Below are 17,401 nucleotides of genomic sequence, written 5' to 3'. Positions count from 1 at the left end.
GATTTAACAATCCTTATCAAGTTTCCTTGAATCTGAACAACATAAATAAAATATAACACTTGTGTTAGAACAATAGAGGATGCAAATGAGTACCGAATGGTTTAGGAGCCTTGAGTTTATCGTCCATTTGATATTCCATCGCTCGTTTATTTCATGACATGTCGTTAGTAAAGATACAAAGAACGACATGTATAACGTTCATTTCGAAGGTTTTATTCATTGAAATGTTCGCGTTTATAATATTGTAATTCTTTTGTTTTTTAACACATGTCACTTGTTATTAGGGCAAATGTAGAATGTTATCTGCTTTTGTTTTAGATTGTTCGATTTTTTATTTACTTTCAAGGCTTCCTACAACTCCCATGCAATGCTAAAGTAGATCTGAAGCTGAATAAAATAGAAATTATTAATAAAAAAATATATACTTCTCGCTAAGTGTTCAACTTTATAAATTACTAGCTGTTCGTGTGCGGTTTCATCCGCATGAAATTATAAATTTATTGTTTACCTTTATCAAATTCTCAATTGTAAATGTCAAAATACTAATTACCTTACTATGGCAATCTTGCTTCTTGATGTTGGCAGCACGTATCGTATGGTCTCTTTCCCACATTAGGATTTTTATATAATATATTTACCCCCTAAGTTTAATGGCGTCAAAATATATAGCTTAAAGCGTGACGTACGTGTAGGGCTTTTAATTAAAAAAAGAATTATTAAAAAATGTGCTGTAATTGCTGTCATCTTAGGCAACAAAGAAGTGTGTGTTTACGCTTAATTGTAATTATATAGATTAAATGTTTTTCTATGACAAAATACACAAATTAATAATAGACGGACTAGTTTAACAACTTAAAAAACCTAGTAATTTGCGTTGATATAACAGAAAATTTGCTGCATTTGCGTATCCGGGGTGAAAAGTGCTTCTAAGCAAATAAATGCTATTCAATACGTCACTGATACATTATGAGTCACTGTCCTTGATTTATAAGAAACAAGTCCACGAACGACTTCATTGTGAGTCATACATCTCACTTTAAGAATTCATAACTGACAAATATGTATAGTAAATCGTACACATTAGTTCAAACTGGGAAAACATGTATGAAAACATAATCTTGTCTCATTTTAAAACGATAGTTACAAATACAATAATTACTTGTAAACACAATAGATAAAGATTTAAAATATTGTTAAAAATGACAAAGTTTAGAAGGATTTGTTAGAATTTGTAGCCTAAACGGTTGAACGGATTTTAATAAAATTTAGTATAAATGTAAAGGAAAGTCTGTAACAACATATATGCTACTCACTTTTATGTTTTTTAATTCCACACGTACGGAGTCGCGGGCGAAAGCTAGCATGTTATAAATGTGAAAGTTTAGAAGGATGTTTATTAGAGTTTGTACCCTAAACTTCTCTCTAAGGATAGTCTGGAAGAACGAGTAGACTAGTTACTTTTGTTTTTTTAATTCCACGAGGTCGTCCTCGTACTTCTTCTCTTCGTAGTCTCGGTCGAAAGTCTATTGCAAAAATGTGTATAACATTTTTATATTCTCTCTTTTAATCAAGCGTAACATTACCCATGTTAAAAAGTTTATCAGTAAGGAATCTTAAAATCCCGAGTCAACACTAGGCCCAAAAATCCAGTAAACCTTGGCCCACAGAAACTTGATCATATAACACGTTATCTTCTCGAATAATATCGTTATTCAACAACGTTAAGATAAAAATGTGCAAAAACCGGCTTTAAAAACAGTACAAATTATTATTTCTGTTATAAAAATCTGTGTAGATTGTCGTAAGGCAAAGCAATTAAGTTATGAACCAATTAATTATTACGGAGCGGGAAATAAATTGTTGGTTAAAATTAATTATGATTCTGACAAATGACGTCTGTAGTCCAGATGGCTTTGTTATGATTTGCATTAAAAAAAACTTCCAATTTGGATTTGCAATTGCAAAGTCTATCTTTATAGCAGTTTAGATTTACTAATACACTAGCTGTTCCCGTGCGGCTTTATCCGCATGAAAATTTTATTTTATTGTTTACATTTCTACAAATTATCAATAGCGAATGTCAAAGTGACACGACATGACAAACCTTGGCAATCTTGCTTCCTTGATGTTGGCAGCAACTTATGGTCTCTTTCCCACATCAGGGTTTTTATCCAAAATATTTAACCCCTAAGTTTAATGGCGTTAAAATATATAGCCTAAAGCATGAAGTAAGTGTAGGGCTTTTTAATAAAAAAAGGATTATTCAAAAATATGCTGTAATTGCTGACATCTTAGGCAACAAAGAAGTGTGTGTTTACGCTTTACTATAATATATAATAGTATAGAAGTATAGATTACTATTATTTATTTAGTCAATTAACAAATAACATCTCTGAAATATAAATTTTACGATTTTTAATAGAAATCAAATATTTATTGAAGTAAATCAATAATTTTCTTATCCTCAAAATAAATATAAACCATGTTTTCCTAATTGACGTTTAAAAGTTAAAGTTTATTATTAAATTTAAATTAATTAATAAGTTTAAAGTTTATATTAGCTATTTTACTCAGAGATTAATGTACGTTAAATGCAACTTATCAACTATATAAGATCAGTGAATGCACCCGGTACAAGATATTTGTATTAAATTGTCCAAGCGGCCTTCCTGCGAGCAGCTGAGCAACCAAATAAAATCAACTATTTTAAGTTCTGACACCGATGTTATAACATCTTCAACAATAACCAAACGTTTATACATTTCCGGAATTTCCTTAAATCGAAGAACAAATTTTTATTCTGTTAAACGTATTTGGCTTAGTAAATAAACTTTTAAATATATGTGATAAAAAAAAACATAAATCTCAATCAAATGTTTGTTGATGTTTTAATTTGATGTTAATTAATATTCACGAACGTAATTTTCTCGCCATATAAGCCTGAGTGTTAATAAATTATTGAGGAATAAACAGTATAAAAGATTGAATAAAATATTAGAGTTCAGTTAAAATATTCTATATTGAAAATTGTATCTTAACTGTAAAAGTTTTTTTTTAATAATTCACATCCGTTGTTTTTTATTTACAGCATAGCAACACTAGCGACGTGCATTTCGCAAGATGCTCATATGGCATTACCATATAAACGAGCCGAGCGGACCACTAAACATCGATCAGCAGTCTTGTCGGCAGCCCAATCAAAACCGTCTCAACAATTCGAGGTTAATAACAATATGAACACAAGCAATTGTACACAGTTGTGTTTAACTAGCTTTCGCCCGCGACTCCGTGTGTGGGTAAAAAAATAACCTACGTGTTCTAAATTATCCTTTACATCTATGTGAAATTTAATCGATATTATGCAGCCGTTTGAAACAAACTCTAACAAACAAATAAGTAAATTAGAATTGTATTCATAACCTTAGTAATCCATTACTGTAACAATTAAATTAAAACATGTTTTGTCTCTTTCATTCTTCTTGACAAAACAGAGACAAACGCCAAACTACTGAATGGAAAGGAAGAGTAAAAATTTTTATCTGGTCTCATTTATTTTGATTCCACATATCATTGTTGTTACTGTTTCCAGTAACAGCTGTACGACAGTACATCTCTGTCTTTCAAAAAGAGTATGAAAGAGATGGAAATATATATGAAATTGTAAACGAACAAACTGCATCTAATTCTGCGTCTTTTGTAATCACTAAATTAGTTTAAACGATCTAGATAAACTAAAAATTAAGAAATATTTAAAAAAGGTGTCTTATTTTTGCAACACGGATGCTAACACTTTAAAATATATAATATAAATAGTTTGTGTTCAAATGTCAAATATCTCGTAAACGGTAACTTTGCATACTATGAAATGAAGGAAGCAAACCACATTAATGATTTCTTATAGTAATGAATAATCAATTAACTGTTACTGAATTTAAATGTAAGTGAAGTATTGAAAATATTGTTTCATTACCTAGACATACTCGTGAAGCTAAAGGAAAAAATATTTAAAAACGAACTAACAAGCTACTATTTTCGATAAGAGCTATAGAACGCTATTGTAACGGGATCTGTTAATTTTAATTCACTCATTTTACCATTATCGTACTTTATATAAATGCGAAAGTTTTGATGGGTGTTAAAACGTATCTCCAAAGCGGCTCATCGGATCTCACTGCAACTCGACATGAACATAGAACACAAGCTGAAGGGAAATATAGGTTACTTATTAAGTTTTTTTTTAATTACACGAATACGGAGTCGCAATTGACAGCCAGTTCATCTATACATGTAATAAATTGGTCTGTTTTGTAACATCAAAAGAAAAATTCAAGATTTCGGGAAGATGATGTATTTGCGTTGCTGATAAGGAAAAATGCATTTAAATTTTTTTTGTCTGTCTATCCGCCAGCCGCGTTTGTGCCGGGTAATCTCCGAAATGGCTGGGCCGATTTCGACTCACTTTTAGTGAAGAATAGCTGACATAGACAGGCATATTATTATCTTTTTTATCTTAAAATTGGGCAGACGAAGTCGTGAGTAGCAAGTTGTAAAATATAACGCTGTCTTTAGATTAAAAGACTTAGGTAAATCCTCAATAGACTGTTTCTAAGTTGTATTAAAGTTAGTAAAGTTACTTATGTAGCTTAATAGGCGTGTACTTTGACAGTTTAATGGAATAGGCATATAAGTGTCCCAGTTTTGCAGTAAATTACAGTCATGCATGTTATACGTCACATATGTAGAACGTTACACTTGTTACCATAAATCATAGATTAAAGATCAGAGTAGTTGAGGTGTGGTCTATCCTTTCACGGACCTCTATTGCAAACCTTGATTAATAAATGATTTTTGTTTATATTTAAGTCTGTCATGCGATATTTTGCGTAATTATACTGTTTTTAACCTTTCTGAACCCAATATTGAACACCTTTATACTACTAAAAGTGTTTTTTATATCTTTAGGTGTCAGACGAACAAGCGGCCACCTGAATCCGTCAAAATGGAAAAGCCACCGCTGCTCATAAACATTCGCAATAAGATACGTTGCCTACCCTTAATCGACAGAATAGACGCACATAAAAGGATATTTCCAAAGGGACTAAAGTAATCGACGTCAGAAACCTGAAGGCCATCTTTATTTTGGCCATTTTCATTTTGATTAAAGTATATTTTATGTTAACTAGCTTGGATTGAGTACGCATACTTATTTTTATCTCGTAAGCTTTAATATCGGGTCCTGCAACTTTCGAGTTCAGTGGCAATTGCGAAACTTACGCCACTTGTATCGCCTGACCGGTTGCCCAAATGCGAGTAAGGAATGTTTCGATGTTACATGAATTATTGCTGTAAGTCCAGACTTTACGGCGACAAATGTTCTCAAGGATATAATGGGGAGAATTGGTGATACAATGATTACGATGGCTTCCATAGTGCATATTAGAGGTTTAACATTGATGGTTTCGGGTCGATTAGTTGACAAGTTTATATGTCTTTTCTCATCGTTAAACCCGCTACACATGTTCAGTTAAATCTGAAAATTCCGACTGTTGTGATAAATTTAACGTGTATAGCAGGCTTTAGACAAAGCATCAAAGATTAACAAGATGTTCGTTAAAAGTTTGGTAGCGATTAAAACTCTGTGTTTTTTTTATATATACAAAACGGTGGCAAACGAGCAAGCTACTTAAATCCGCCAAAATGGCGAAGCGACCACTGCTCATATACATCCGCAATTGCAGATGCGTTGCCTACCCTTATCCAACAGAGGAGGAAACGCACATAAAGAGAATATTTCCCCTTCCTATGCGTCTCCTCCATCGTCAGATCTACTTTCCTATCTAATCCTTCTCTTATAAGAAAAAGGTGGGACGGGAAAGGGACTACAATTGGGCCTCCGGCACCACACTCATCAGACGAAACGCGGAAATACTTCCACTTCACGCCTGTCTTCTATGTGGTCGTGGTAGGTGTTAAAGCGGGCTCTACTACTGTAAACTGTATGTAAAGGCTGAGCCAAATAATTTAAGAATAAAGTCCTTTAGGCGCTTCTATTGTTTTCTTTAGAAGTAATGCTTATATGCTGATAACCGTGTGAACTGAAATCGTACAAATTCCACGAATATGCTGCTAATTGATGATAATTTTATTCAGACTTTATTATGAAAGAAGTTTCGTATGAGTCAGAAGTTTGCTCAATCTCGGAATTGATTTTATATTTCTGTTTTATAAAAAACATAAACATTGACACTTCTGTTATGTAAATTCGTCCCCAATAGGCTTAGGTCGAACGACTGCTTATTTTTATGCAAAAATATGCTTCTCCTTTTATCAAAACATACTTTTCATTTCCACGATTAAAAGAAGTTATTTAAAAATACATATAAATTTCATACTTGTAAACAGTATTAAACAATCCCTAAACGTTGGAACTTAATAGCGAATATGCATGATTTTTGCTATTTTCAAACGATTCTACTTGTTATAAGATAACCAGAAAAAAATATTGACTTAAAAATTGAACCATTGAGCTAAAACTAATAAAATTAAATTACGATCATTTTCGTACTTTTAACTATTACTATATGTTAAAAAAAACATACAGACGAATTGAGAACCTCCTCCTTTTTGAAGTCGGTTAAAAAATTATTTACAACGATGTTTTTATAGTAATAAAGAATACGTGAAAAAAGTTTTGTCCAATTTAGCGTCATATGCATATTGCCTATTGATAGAGTTCTTGCCATACATTTTTAGTCAATAACTGGCCTGAAATACTTTTTAGTACTACATAGATTTATTAGGATGGTGTTGGTCTTAATTCGAAAAAGGATTTTATGAATCATTTCCATAATAAAATTCCCACTCACATTTACACGTAGGCAGGCTAAAGTCAGATGTCGCTTGCGGCCAGATAATAAAATATCAAGCAATACACATTTCAATAAATAAAAAAAATAAACGTTCGAATTCCGAAACTCGGACATTTAAAAACCCGCCGCAACCTTGCGCCGCCTTAAAAAGTCCACGCGAGGTCGTCTCTTAAAAAATGTCAATCAATTTGCATATAATTTAGTTCAATTTTATTTTGTCTTAATGTTTCCGCAACTAACTTCATCTGAACGTAATTATAATTATTTTGTTAACGACTTTATTTACAGAAGAGTTAAGATCTTACTAATATTATGAATTTAAAAGTTAAAATGGATGTCTGTTAGAGTTAGCCGCCTAAACGACCGATCGGATCTCGATGAAAAATAGCACTGATGAAGGGCATAGTCGGGAAAAAAGCATAGGCAACTTAATTTTGGACTGTATTAATTTAACACAGACTGAGTCGCGGGCGAAAGCTAGTACATAAGAGGATACAAATATTGATTATTATGATCTTAGGGCCACTTTGACAGATGCCAACACCATTACCTTTTGGAGTGGTAGTGCCCGCTCTAACATCTTAGCACTGCAGGGCCGGCACGCCCGGAGTAATACCACGACCATACAGAAGACAGGCGTGAAATGAAAGCGATTCCGTGTTTCGTCTGATGAGTGTGGTGCCGGGCGCCTAATTTAAGTCCCTTTCACTTTACCACCCTTTTCTTATAAGGAGAGGATGGAAAGGGGAAGTGGATTTGACGGTGGAAGAGAAGCATAGGATGGGGAAATATCCTCTTTATGTGCGTATAAGAGAAAGCAACGCATCTGCAATTGTGGATGTCTGGGCAGCGGTCACTTCGCCATTTTGGCGGATTCAGGGGCTTGCTCGTTTGCCACCTCATGTTTTAAAAAAAGAGTATTTTTATTTACAACAGAATTTTGGTATAATTGTATTGCAACTGTTAATTACTAAATATAAATCAATAAATAAAATATAGGTATGGATAACGTGTGTAAATCATGCGATACCAACATGACGCAAAATTGCATATGGAGAATGACTCTCTTATCATTGTCTATTGATAACTGGAAAGGGTAAGAACCTTGAAAAAGTTTAAGTCAAAGTCACGGTTCCGCACATGTCTGATAAACGACAGTAATTAGGGGTGTATCATGAAACTTTTCGAGAAAGAATTTGAAACGTTATCGATAAAATTTCTATTAGATTTTTTAAAATCTTCTACATTTTATTTCATAGATGTCGTTGTGAATACTATATCGAAAACTTTCGTGCTAGATCACAGTTCGATTTATGTCGAAAAGATTTCTGAAACATGCAAACAGTTTTTTTATTACCAACTGACAGCTCGATCAATAGAAGGCGAGATTTTTGGCTGTTTTGTATCATAAATCTAAACAAGTTACAGAGTGTTGAGTTCGATTCTCATTCTTTTACTGTGTGTCAAAGAAGTTAAGTTCTTAAAATTAGAAAATAGTTTTAATGCGATTTTTAATATGTAAAAACAAAAAATAAGTTTACAATTTCTGAATAGTGCAATACAATAAAGAAACAACCTCATAATGTTATCATTTCGTCATATTTTACAATCCACCGTATCGTTTGAAGATTCCCCAATACGCTTAAAAACATATCATAAAATTATATTGAAAATTGTGTTCGAGCATGCGTCATCATAACTCTGACACATAATGAAATGACAGAAAAATGAATGATAATGTGACACAAATAAAGGAATTTTTTTATAAAAATGACGTTGTTATTTAATATAATTTGTCATGAAAACTTTCTCTTATTTAATTCATACTAGTTGTTTCGTGCGATTAACACGCGGGCGAAATGATAAAAAGTTTGTTACTCGCTAACAAAGTGAGATGAAAGAATTTTTGAAATAACTCAAAAAATATTTTGAGTTATTTCAATACATACAAAAATACATTTTTTTTTTTTTGTGTAATGCAAATCTTTCCTCTTTATAATATTATTATAGATGAGACATCCTTGAGATTAGGAGGTAATTACCATGTCCCTGTACCTATAGAGGGTCGGCACAGTATGTAATACATACATCTCTATCAGTCGACATATCTGAGAGCACTCCCTCACGCATAGTTTCTTTCACAATGGGCTTCGTCAGATGATCAAAGTCTAGGGCGAGTAGGTTTATTGCATTTTACTCTATTTTCTTTCAGACGTCTCTACCTTTATATCGACATTCAAATTCAAACCCCTTTTTTTTATTATGAATGAAGTCGTAGACATCAAATAAATGGTGTTTAAAAAGAGTTTAAAGAAAAATGCTACGACTTTGTTTAAAACTCATTTAATACTGCGATAAGAGATGTAGTCAAAGTTAAAATAATTAATATTTTAATGCTATTTTACCGATTTATTTATTTTAAGTTTAATAAAACAAACTTTGGATTCCTTATTAATATAACAAGGCGTCGGCGCTTTTAACGAAAGAAAAATGTTCTCATAATAAAGCGATAAAATAAAATTATGTACAGAATTAATTGACCTATAATAAATTATAACAAACATCGATAATAATTATTTTTGAATAATGAAGTAATAACTAGAATTTTTGTTTTATCAAACCGCTTTTGTTTCTTTATTAACTCTACACTTTATTAGTTTACTAACTGTCTGCGACTACGTTGTAAACTTATTTTACAAAGTGACATTAACTAAATTATTACATACTAGCTATTGCTCGCGATATCGCCCGCGTAAAATTAAAAAACAATAAAAGATATAGCCTATATCATTCACAGATAAATTACCTTTTTCACTGTGAAAGAATTTTTAAAATCGGGCCAGTAGTTTTCGAGTTATTTCAATACATACAAAAATACAAGAATACAAATCTTTCCTCTTTGTAATATAAGTAGAGATGTCAAAGTGTTACTATCTCGCTTATGAATAACTTTTTGGAAAATTGGCAAAAAGGTAGCTTTAGTTTTTATAACTGGCAATTAACACATCAATAAATCGTTTCCATAGAGCGTTTAGAGCAGAAATGTTTAGTTAATGCAACGTGAGGAGGAAGCATTATTATTCACAATGACAGGATTCATTGCGTCATAAGTGATTAGAATTTCATGAATGTAAAACATGATGTAATGTAAAAGTACTGTGATAAGAATAGCCAAAGGAGAGTCAACGATGCACGTTAGCGAAAAATAATGTAGAGTTTAAGGAACATTATCATAGAAATGTAAAAACAATTAACGAAGAGTCCACCGAAACCAGATATTTGGAAAGAATCCTATAAGAAAGTTTATGAATTTTAGATCAATTTTAAAGCGTGACTTACATTATATATTATATTCCTACACTTCAATTGTTACTCAGTGAAAACATAGCTTTTTAATGGTGCAAGAATTTTTAATATCGGTCCAGTAGTTTTTGAGTTATTTCGATGCATACAAAAATCCAAAATACAAATCTGTCCTTTTTATAGTATTAATATAGATAAGTATTTTGTACTCATGAAGTAATTTTCGAATTATTGTCGTAAGTAATTAATTTGACGACAAGACGAGTGTAAGGTATAGATTTTTTTTTTCATTTATTTGGGTAAAAGAACAATAGCACAAGAAAAAAAAATACAGTACAATTTAAAAGTGTTGAGTAGATGTGCCATCCACAACTTTACCACGTAGTAACTATAATAATAAAATAAATCTATAAATAGGCGATACATTCGAGTGGTACTTAATGATATATTAATATTATTGGTAATTCAAAGTTTTAATAATCTCTATTTTAAGGTTATTTTTAGTTACATGTATTATATCTATATCATTAAAATTGGTTATATTAAGAATTAACAATTCGATTAAGTGGTGACCGCAAGCCCGCATTAGTTCGAGACCAGTTTGTTGAAAAAAGTTTTGAAACATTTCTGGGATGAGCCCTTGTGGGGACTCTGTACGATATTCTTCTGGTTAAACAGATGCAGTCGTACCTACTTGACTGGCTGTTCCGCAAAAGAAAGTGAGAGCAATCGATTTAATTCAATGCCGACATGTTTATCAATGGACGGACGTGACCGGTTTGATTCAGGACTCGTCATGATCTCTGCATTACGATCGATCACACGACCGCGTAACAGATTAAAAAAAAAATTAATTGCCAATTGAACGATGTAACTTTAATTGATTACAAAAGAGGTTAGACGTGTTACCTTTTTGGAGAATTATTACTGGCACGATTGATTTAAAAATGTGATCGTTTTCAAATTTAAATTTTTAGCGAGTTTTGTTTCTAATGTGTAAGAGCGTGCACACACTTGAAACTTAACGATCGCATAACTGTTTAGTCTCTTTGATTCTTATAAGCTTATTTGGAGATGCGCACACTACTCTGTTTCTAATTGTGCAAATAAACAATTGAATTTGCTGAAACAGTCGACAATCGCACAACATTTATGCGATTGTTTAGTCATAGTGCCCCCTCTAAGTACTACTTACGTTCGTTTTTCTGATATTTATAACAAACCATTTTACTACTGTACAGACTGAACTAAAAGCCCTTTTAAAGTTCGCAATTAAGACACTTTCGATTGTGGCCAGTGGTCTATTTCCCACGTATAGTTAACGAGTACGTACTCCGCAATTACACACTGTACTTTGTAATCTGACTCACAAACGACACGAGACGGTTATTTTCTCTAGGCGTAAAGCGTACAATTTCGTCTATTACGGATGCAAAACAACATTCCATGCAGATAGCGTATGTGATATTACGTCATACATCGTACCAGGATTCATCTGATTTCAATGCCAAGAAAACTTGGATAAACGGCATAGAAAAACATCCGTACAATATGGAATGACTAAAGGTTTTTTTAGGGAAAAGGGAAAGTAGTGCGAAATTAGACAGTAATGTGAGGTTTTAAAGATATTTAAAATGAAAGTATTATTTTAATTACAGGTGGAAATATAAAACAATAGTACAAAACGAATAAATTAAACTACAAATATAGCCTATGTTATTCAGTGATAGCATAGCTATTTATTGGTGAAAGAATTTTTAAAATCGGCTCAGTAGTTTTTGAGTTATTTCAATACACAACTAAATTTAAAAACCCAAATGTTTCCTCTTTATAATATTAGTTACTAGCTTTCGCCCGCGACTCCGTCCGCGTGGTATTAAAAAAAAACAAAACCAAGTAGCCTATGTGTTCTTCCACACTATACTCTACATCTATGCCAATTTTCATTGAGATCAGTTCAGCAGTTTAGGCTACAAACTCTAACAAACATCCATCCATCCATCCAAACTTTCACATTTATAATATTAGTAAGATAGATAAGTATAGATAACCTATCTTTGCACCAAAAATGGGATGATTTTTCAGATATCAAGAACGAAGCCAGTTACTACAATATAATCGTGACTTGCCATCAATTGCATTAATAAAAATCTAATTGCTACTTGACTACATATCGATATTGAAATTCAATCGACAACTGTCAAAATTGACAGCTCAAGTGAGGATTGGCAAAAATGACCTCGACATGCTGAGTCAAATTAGACTTCAAAAGTGGTTCATTTAGAAATCACTTATGAAAAACAGCTTTTTTGCAAAATGCATAAATGATTAGCTGTCGCGCGCGGCTATGTCCGAGCTGTATGAGAAAAATTAAGAAGGCTCTGTGTTCTTTAATATTATGCTCTATCTATCCTAAATTTCTTAGAGATACGTTCAGCCGTTTAATGGAAAACTCTAAGAAACATCCATCCATCTAAATTTTCGCATTTATATTAGTAAGATATATTCAAGTCAATAAAACTATGAGAAAAATAGATATTTCGGATTGACATTTTCGTTAACTAGGTAATTAAAAGTAATAATAAGATAGTTACATAATCCTCGGAATAATCGAATCCAGGGCCCGTGAAACAAGCAGAGCCTTTTGACCGCTGGACAAGGAGGTCACATACAGTTATGGAAAGTGGAACCGTTGCATAATCGAGTTTTTATTATCAAAAGAGCAGGTTTAAAAAGAAAACAAAAACACATCATGATTGAGATAAACAAATGAATATCGCGAATATAGCATCTGATATTATCATGACAATAAAATACAGTATTTAAGGTCGGTTTCCAAGCTACATTTAACCATTCATTAATGTTTTTAGTTCGATAACTGAATGAAATGCTTCCGACCTACTTAAGTTTTATTCCGTTGAAACTTAGGTCTACCTAACTCAAATGAGTAAGTAGGTAATCTTACTAATATTATAAATGTGAAAGTTTACATGGATGGATGGATGTTTGTTAGAGTTTGTAGCATGTGAAAGAACACATAGGCTACTCATTTTTGTTTTCTTTTTAGTTCCACGCGGACGGAGCCGCGGGCGAAAGCTAGTGATAAAATAAATGGAAACTTTGCAATTCAGCATTAACGTTTTTATAATACAGTCTTCTCTTTTTTTCCGATGTGAATGAAAGGGACGACACGTCTTTATGAATATTGGTTATTTTTAATTTAACAACGTGTTCTTCCGGAAGGGTTTAACGTCATAATGTTGATTGAAATCCATTTAATTGATAGATTTCGTTGTTAATCTGTTTAAAATGTAAATTTACGGCTTTTAAGAGAACATTGAAGTAAATTGGGATCTTAAAAAAATCTTTTATCTCTAATGTTTTATTTTATCTAAATATTTAACTATTGCAAATTATAAAATACGTTAATATATACAATTATAATAAAGCGTAAACACATACTTCTTTGTTGCCTAAGATGTCAGCAATTACAGCATATTTTTGAATAATTCTTTATTTAATAAAAAGCCCTACACTTACGTCACGCTTTAGGCTATATATTTTAACGCCATTAAACATAGGATGTAAACATTTACATAGGATAAAACCTTAATGTGGGAAAGAGACCATAAGATGCTGCCAACATCAAAGAAGCAAGGTTGCCATGCTTTGTCATCATGTCATGTCATTTTGACATTTGCAATTTATAATTTAACACATGTAAACAATGAAATAAAATTTTCTTAATTTTATGCGGATGAAGTCGCACGGGAACAGCTAGTTATTCATAAGTGTCATTGAACAGATTGAAACAAACTTACAACCAGTTATTCGATTAACATATTGAAAAAACAATTATGAAATCATTTTTGCACGATGTTTTTAAAAACAAAACAAAACCATTTAAAACAAAAAGCGATCAGTTGTTTCATTGATTTTCTCAATGAATTTCATTATTATCTATACTAATAGTATAAAGAGGAACGATTTGTATTTTTGTATGTATTGAAGTAACTCAATGACAGCTGATTTCAGAAATACTTTGTCTCTGAGTAACATAGGCTATATTTATTAACATTTCCGCGCGGACGAAGACGCGAGCAACAGCCTAGTAATGAATATTTTCATTGAAAAACAAAGATAACAAACATTATTATGTCTTTAGGGTATTTCGGATACAGACGGTTGTCACTTAACATTATGTGACCCGCCTTCTCGTTTGACAAAACTGAATATTAATTACCATAATTTATTATGTCTGTTTGACACTGATATTTGTGTCAAGTTACAAATATATTTGAACCCTATTAAATTTGGGGTACAATGAGGTCAAGCATTTTTTTTTTATAATATCTTACTAGTTACTTACTAATATTATAATTGTGAAAGTTTTCTCCCAAATTGCTGAACGGAAAGAACATGAAATTTGGCACTAATGTAGAGCATAGTCTGGAAGAACACATAAGCTATACGTTTTTTTTAATTCCGAGCCGATTAAGCCGTATCAAGAAAATAGACTAGCCAGACGTTATTTGAACCTAAAACCTATTAAAGCTTATCAAGTCTGCTTACGTCACACTGGCCAGCAATACTGACCTGTACAACTTGTTTACTGTTTTGAATAATCTGCAACGTACAAATATCATATGTTTTCACTTGAAATGTGACCGTGTTTGTTCCGAGTCGATTTGGACAGGTGGGCCTTATCGTGACACTTTGTTGACGACTTGACCTAAAGAGACGAAACCACGAAACAATTTTAAATACAACGAACTTTAACGAAACCGACGGACGTGATGAAAGTATTGCCGAATATCGAATATCATCTGTTATTTATCGTTCAATTATATCGCCTTAGTTGGTATGTTTTTGTCTTGTTTCATTTTTATGTTTTTTAATTTAAATGTCAACTGTAATGAGGGTTGCCTTTTGCCAATCTTAAGGTTTAATTATCAAGTACATCTGTAATACGATAATTGCAAGTTGTACCAAACCTTATTTCATGAAATACAACGAGAACACAGAAATTTAATCCCAGATTTTTATTCTGTGAATATTGAAAACATGTATAACGTGTCCAGTATTTATTATACCATTTAAATCTGACCTATCTCAAGTCTTTTTAAACTCTACGATGATGCGGAACGTATTCCCTTACGTGCCCCCAGAGGGCGCCAGGAACACGATAATACGACGGGCATCATTACCTGCATTCACGTAAATCTACACCGGAAAAACCTCGGAGTTAACGACGACTTGTATTACAGCACGCTTCGCTGACTCCCAGACCTTACACCTGAACGCTTTTCGAATCGCCAATATGTTACTAATGTTACTTAATGTCTGTTTCCACGTGGTATTTCCAGTTATTGGCTAACCGCGGCTGCATTTTTAAATAGCAGTGGCAGTCGAGCCAGTGAAAAAGGGCACTCTTCGAAACAAAAGACAGTCGCGTCCAGCTAAACATAAAGTGGAAATTACATCTAAACAGCATATCTTATGTGCTATTAATAGAACCGGATACGCTACTAAATGAAGATTAAAATAACTGAACTATGCTATTTTAATATCTTTGTATAAGTATTAAAATATTGAATTACTGATTGATCAGTTTTTAGATCATCTTGTTCGATTGATTGAGATTTATTGTCATACGTTTATATATGGACATCAATGGCTTAGGGTTTAAGCATTTGTAGTTCACAGAACTTGAGTTCGAATCCTGCCATGTACTAATATGTTTTTCGCATGTAACAAGTGAATTTTTCATAACTTATAGAATCTAACATAATGGATTGCTGAAAAAAAACATACAGACGAATGGGGTATCTCATTCTTTTAGGGAAGTCGGTCAAAAATAAAAGAATAAAGCTTAGAATGATCTCAATGTGGCATAAAAATTTCTTGCTGATCGCCGTCTCTTAATATCATTTATTGGTGTTAATAAATATTTTTTTAAAAACAAATGTGGAAGAGCATTATAGTTATAACTTTATCAGAAAAAGTTAAAACCGATGGTCAAATTAATGACAACAGTAAATGTCTTTTGAGCAGTTTTTCCCGCGTCTTGTCAAATTGGACCCACTCTACTTAAAATACATTACATAACAAAACACAGACGCAGCAATTAACGAAAACAACAGTAAGTACAATTAGCATCGACTCTGCTACAACTTTCTTTTACCCGCTTAAAATAACGAACCAATTTGAAAAAGACAAAAGCAACATGTGTGATGCAGCCAAGCTTTGAATAATTTAAGGTCCACAGATTATGTAATAACATTTATTGTAAATTATTTTAACTGTATTAAAAAGTAAAAATTAGTAATTGTATTCAATTGCTACGATTTAGGTGTACTTTAGAACCAATATATCAAAATTTTAATGGTTTCCTTCTTTATAAAGTGAGCACAATATAGTACGTTTTCCTTCAATTTCTATGTTTCCCTTATTTTAGTATCAGTGTAGAGCTTGTAAGGGCGAGTGTTATATTAAATTAAAATTAATAGAAGATCGTGCATATTTTTAGGGGACGATTGTTGTAAATTCCCGACTTTTTAGTTACATTACTTTATTTCTTGTATTATACTGACATACCTTGTCTACTTCGGAGACTCGAAGTATGATCTTGAGCCTGGGATTGCTCTTCCTGTACTCTCTCAGCAAGTTGTCCAGCTTTTCACCTCGCGCGTCGCCCGCGTACACGAGGTGTGTGCACTCGGAAAATTCAGACGCGTGCGTACTTTCCACGTAGCAAACGAGCCGCGCTGCGCCCGCGCCGGCGCCCTCCGCGTGCAGCGCCGCGCCCGCGACCACGCATAAAAAAAGTAACCACATTGTCTATGCCTTTTTATTTTTTAATTAAAAAATCAATATGTCATCGTCCGTTCGCGTTCGATTTTCGAATTCGTATTTGAAATGTTTGGAAGCGCGCTGGTCGGTTGGTAAGCGCAGTACGAGTGGCATCGGCGCCGCAGCCGGCCGCAGTCATAGGCGCCCCCGCCCTGCTGAGTGGTGGTCCGCAAGGTCGCGCGCTCACCTACCGACCGGTGAAACTAGAGCTTGCGGTGTCAAGAATGCTTTTACGTGTGACACGAGCCGTTACATATTACATCGATTTCGCAAGCCCATGGCATTTTTGTATAACTCGATTATGAACTTTAATATGGATTAGCACAGTTTAGTTACAACTAATGTATCATACACGTAATACGGTTTCTTAATATTAG

General features: G+C 32.9%; 1 protein-coding gene across 1 annotated transcript in view; it reads right to left on the bottom strand.

Moving 5' to 3' along the window:
* The window catches only part of LOC106107142 (mucin-2-like), a 35,938-nt gene extending 18,789 nt beyond the window's left edge, over positions 1-17,149 (bottom strand). The window contains exon 1 of the mRNA XM_013287855.1: positions 16,770-17,149. Coding sequence (XP_013143309.1) covers positions 16,770-17,009 — 240 coding nt within the window. The 5' untranslated portion in view covers positions 17,010-17,149. The remainder of the gene's footprint in view (positions 1-16,769) is intronic.
* Positions 17,150-17,401: the final 252 nt, after the last annotated feature.

This window comes from Papilio polytes, unplaced genomic scaffold, assembly GCF_000836215.1.
Source record: "Papilio polytes unplaced genomic scaffold, Ppol_1.0 DF822067.1, whole genome shotgun sequence".
NCBI lineage: Eukaryota > Metazoa > Arthropoda > Insecta > Lepidoptera > Papilionidae > Papilio > Papilio polytes.
Note: the sequence above shows the minus strand (reverse complement) of the source record. Positions and strands in the feature narration are given on the sequence as shown.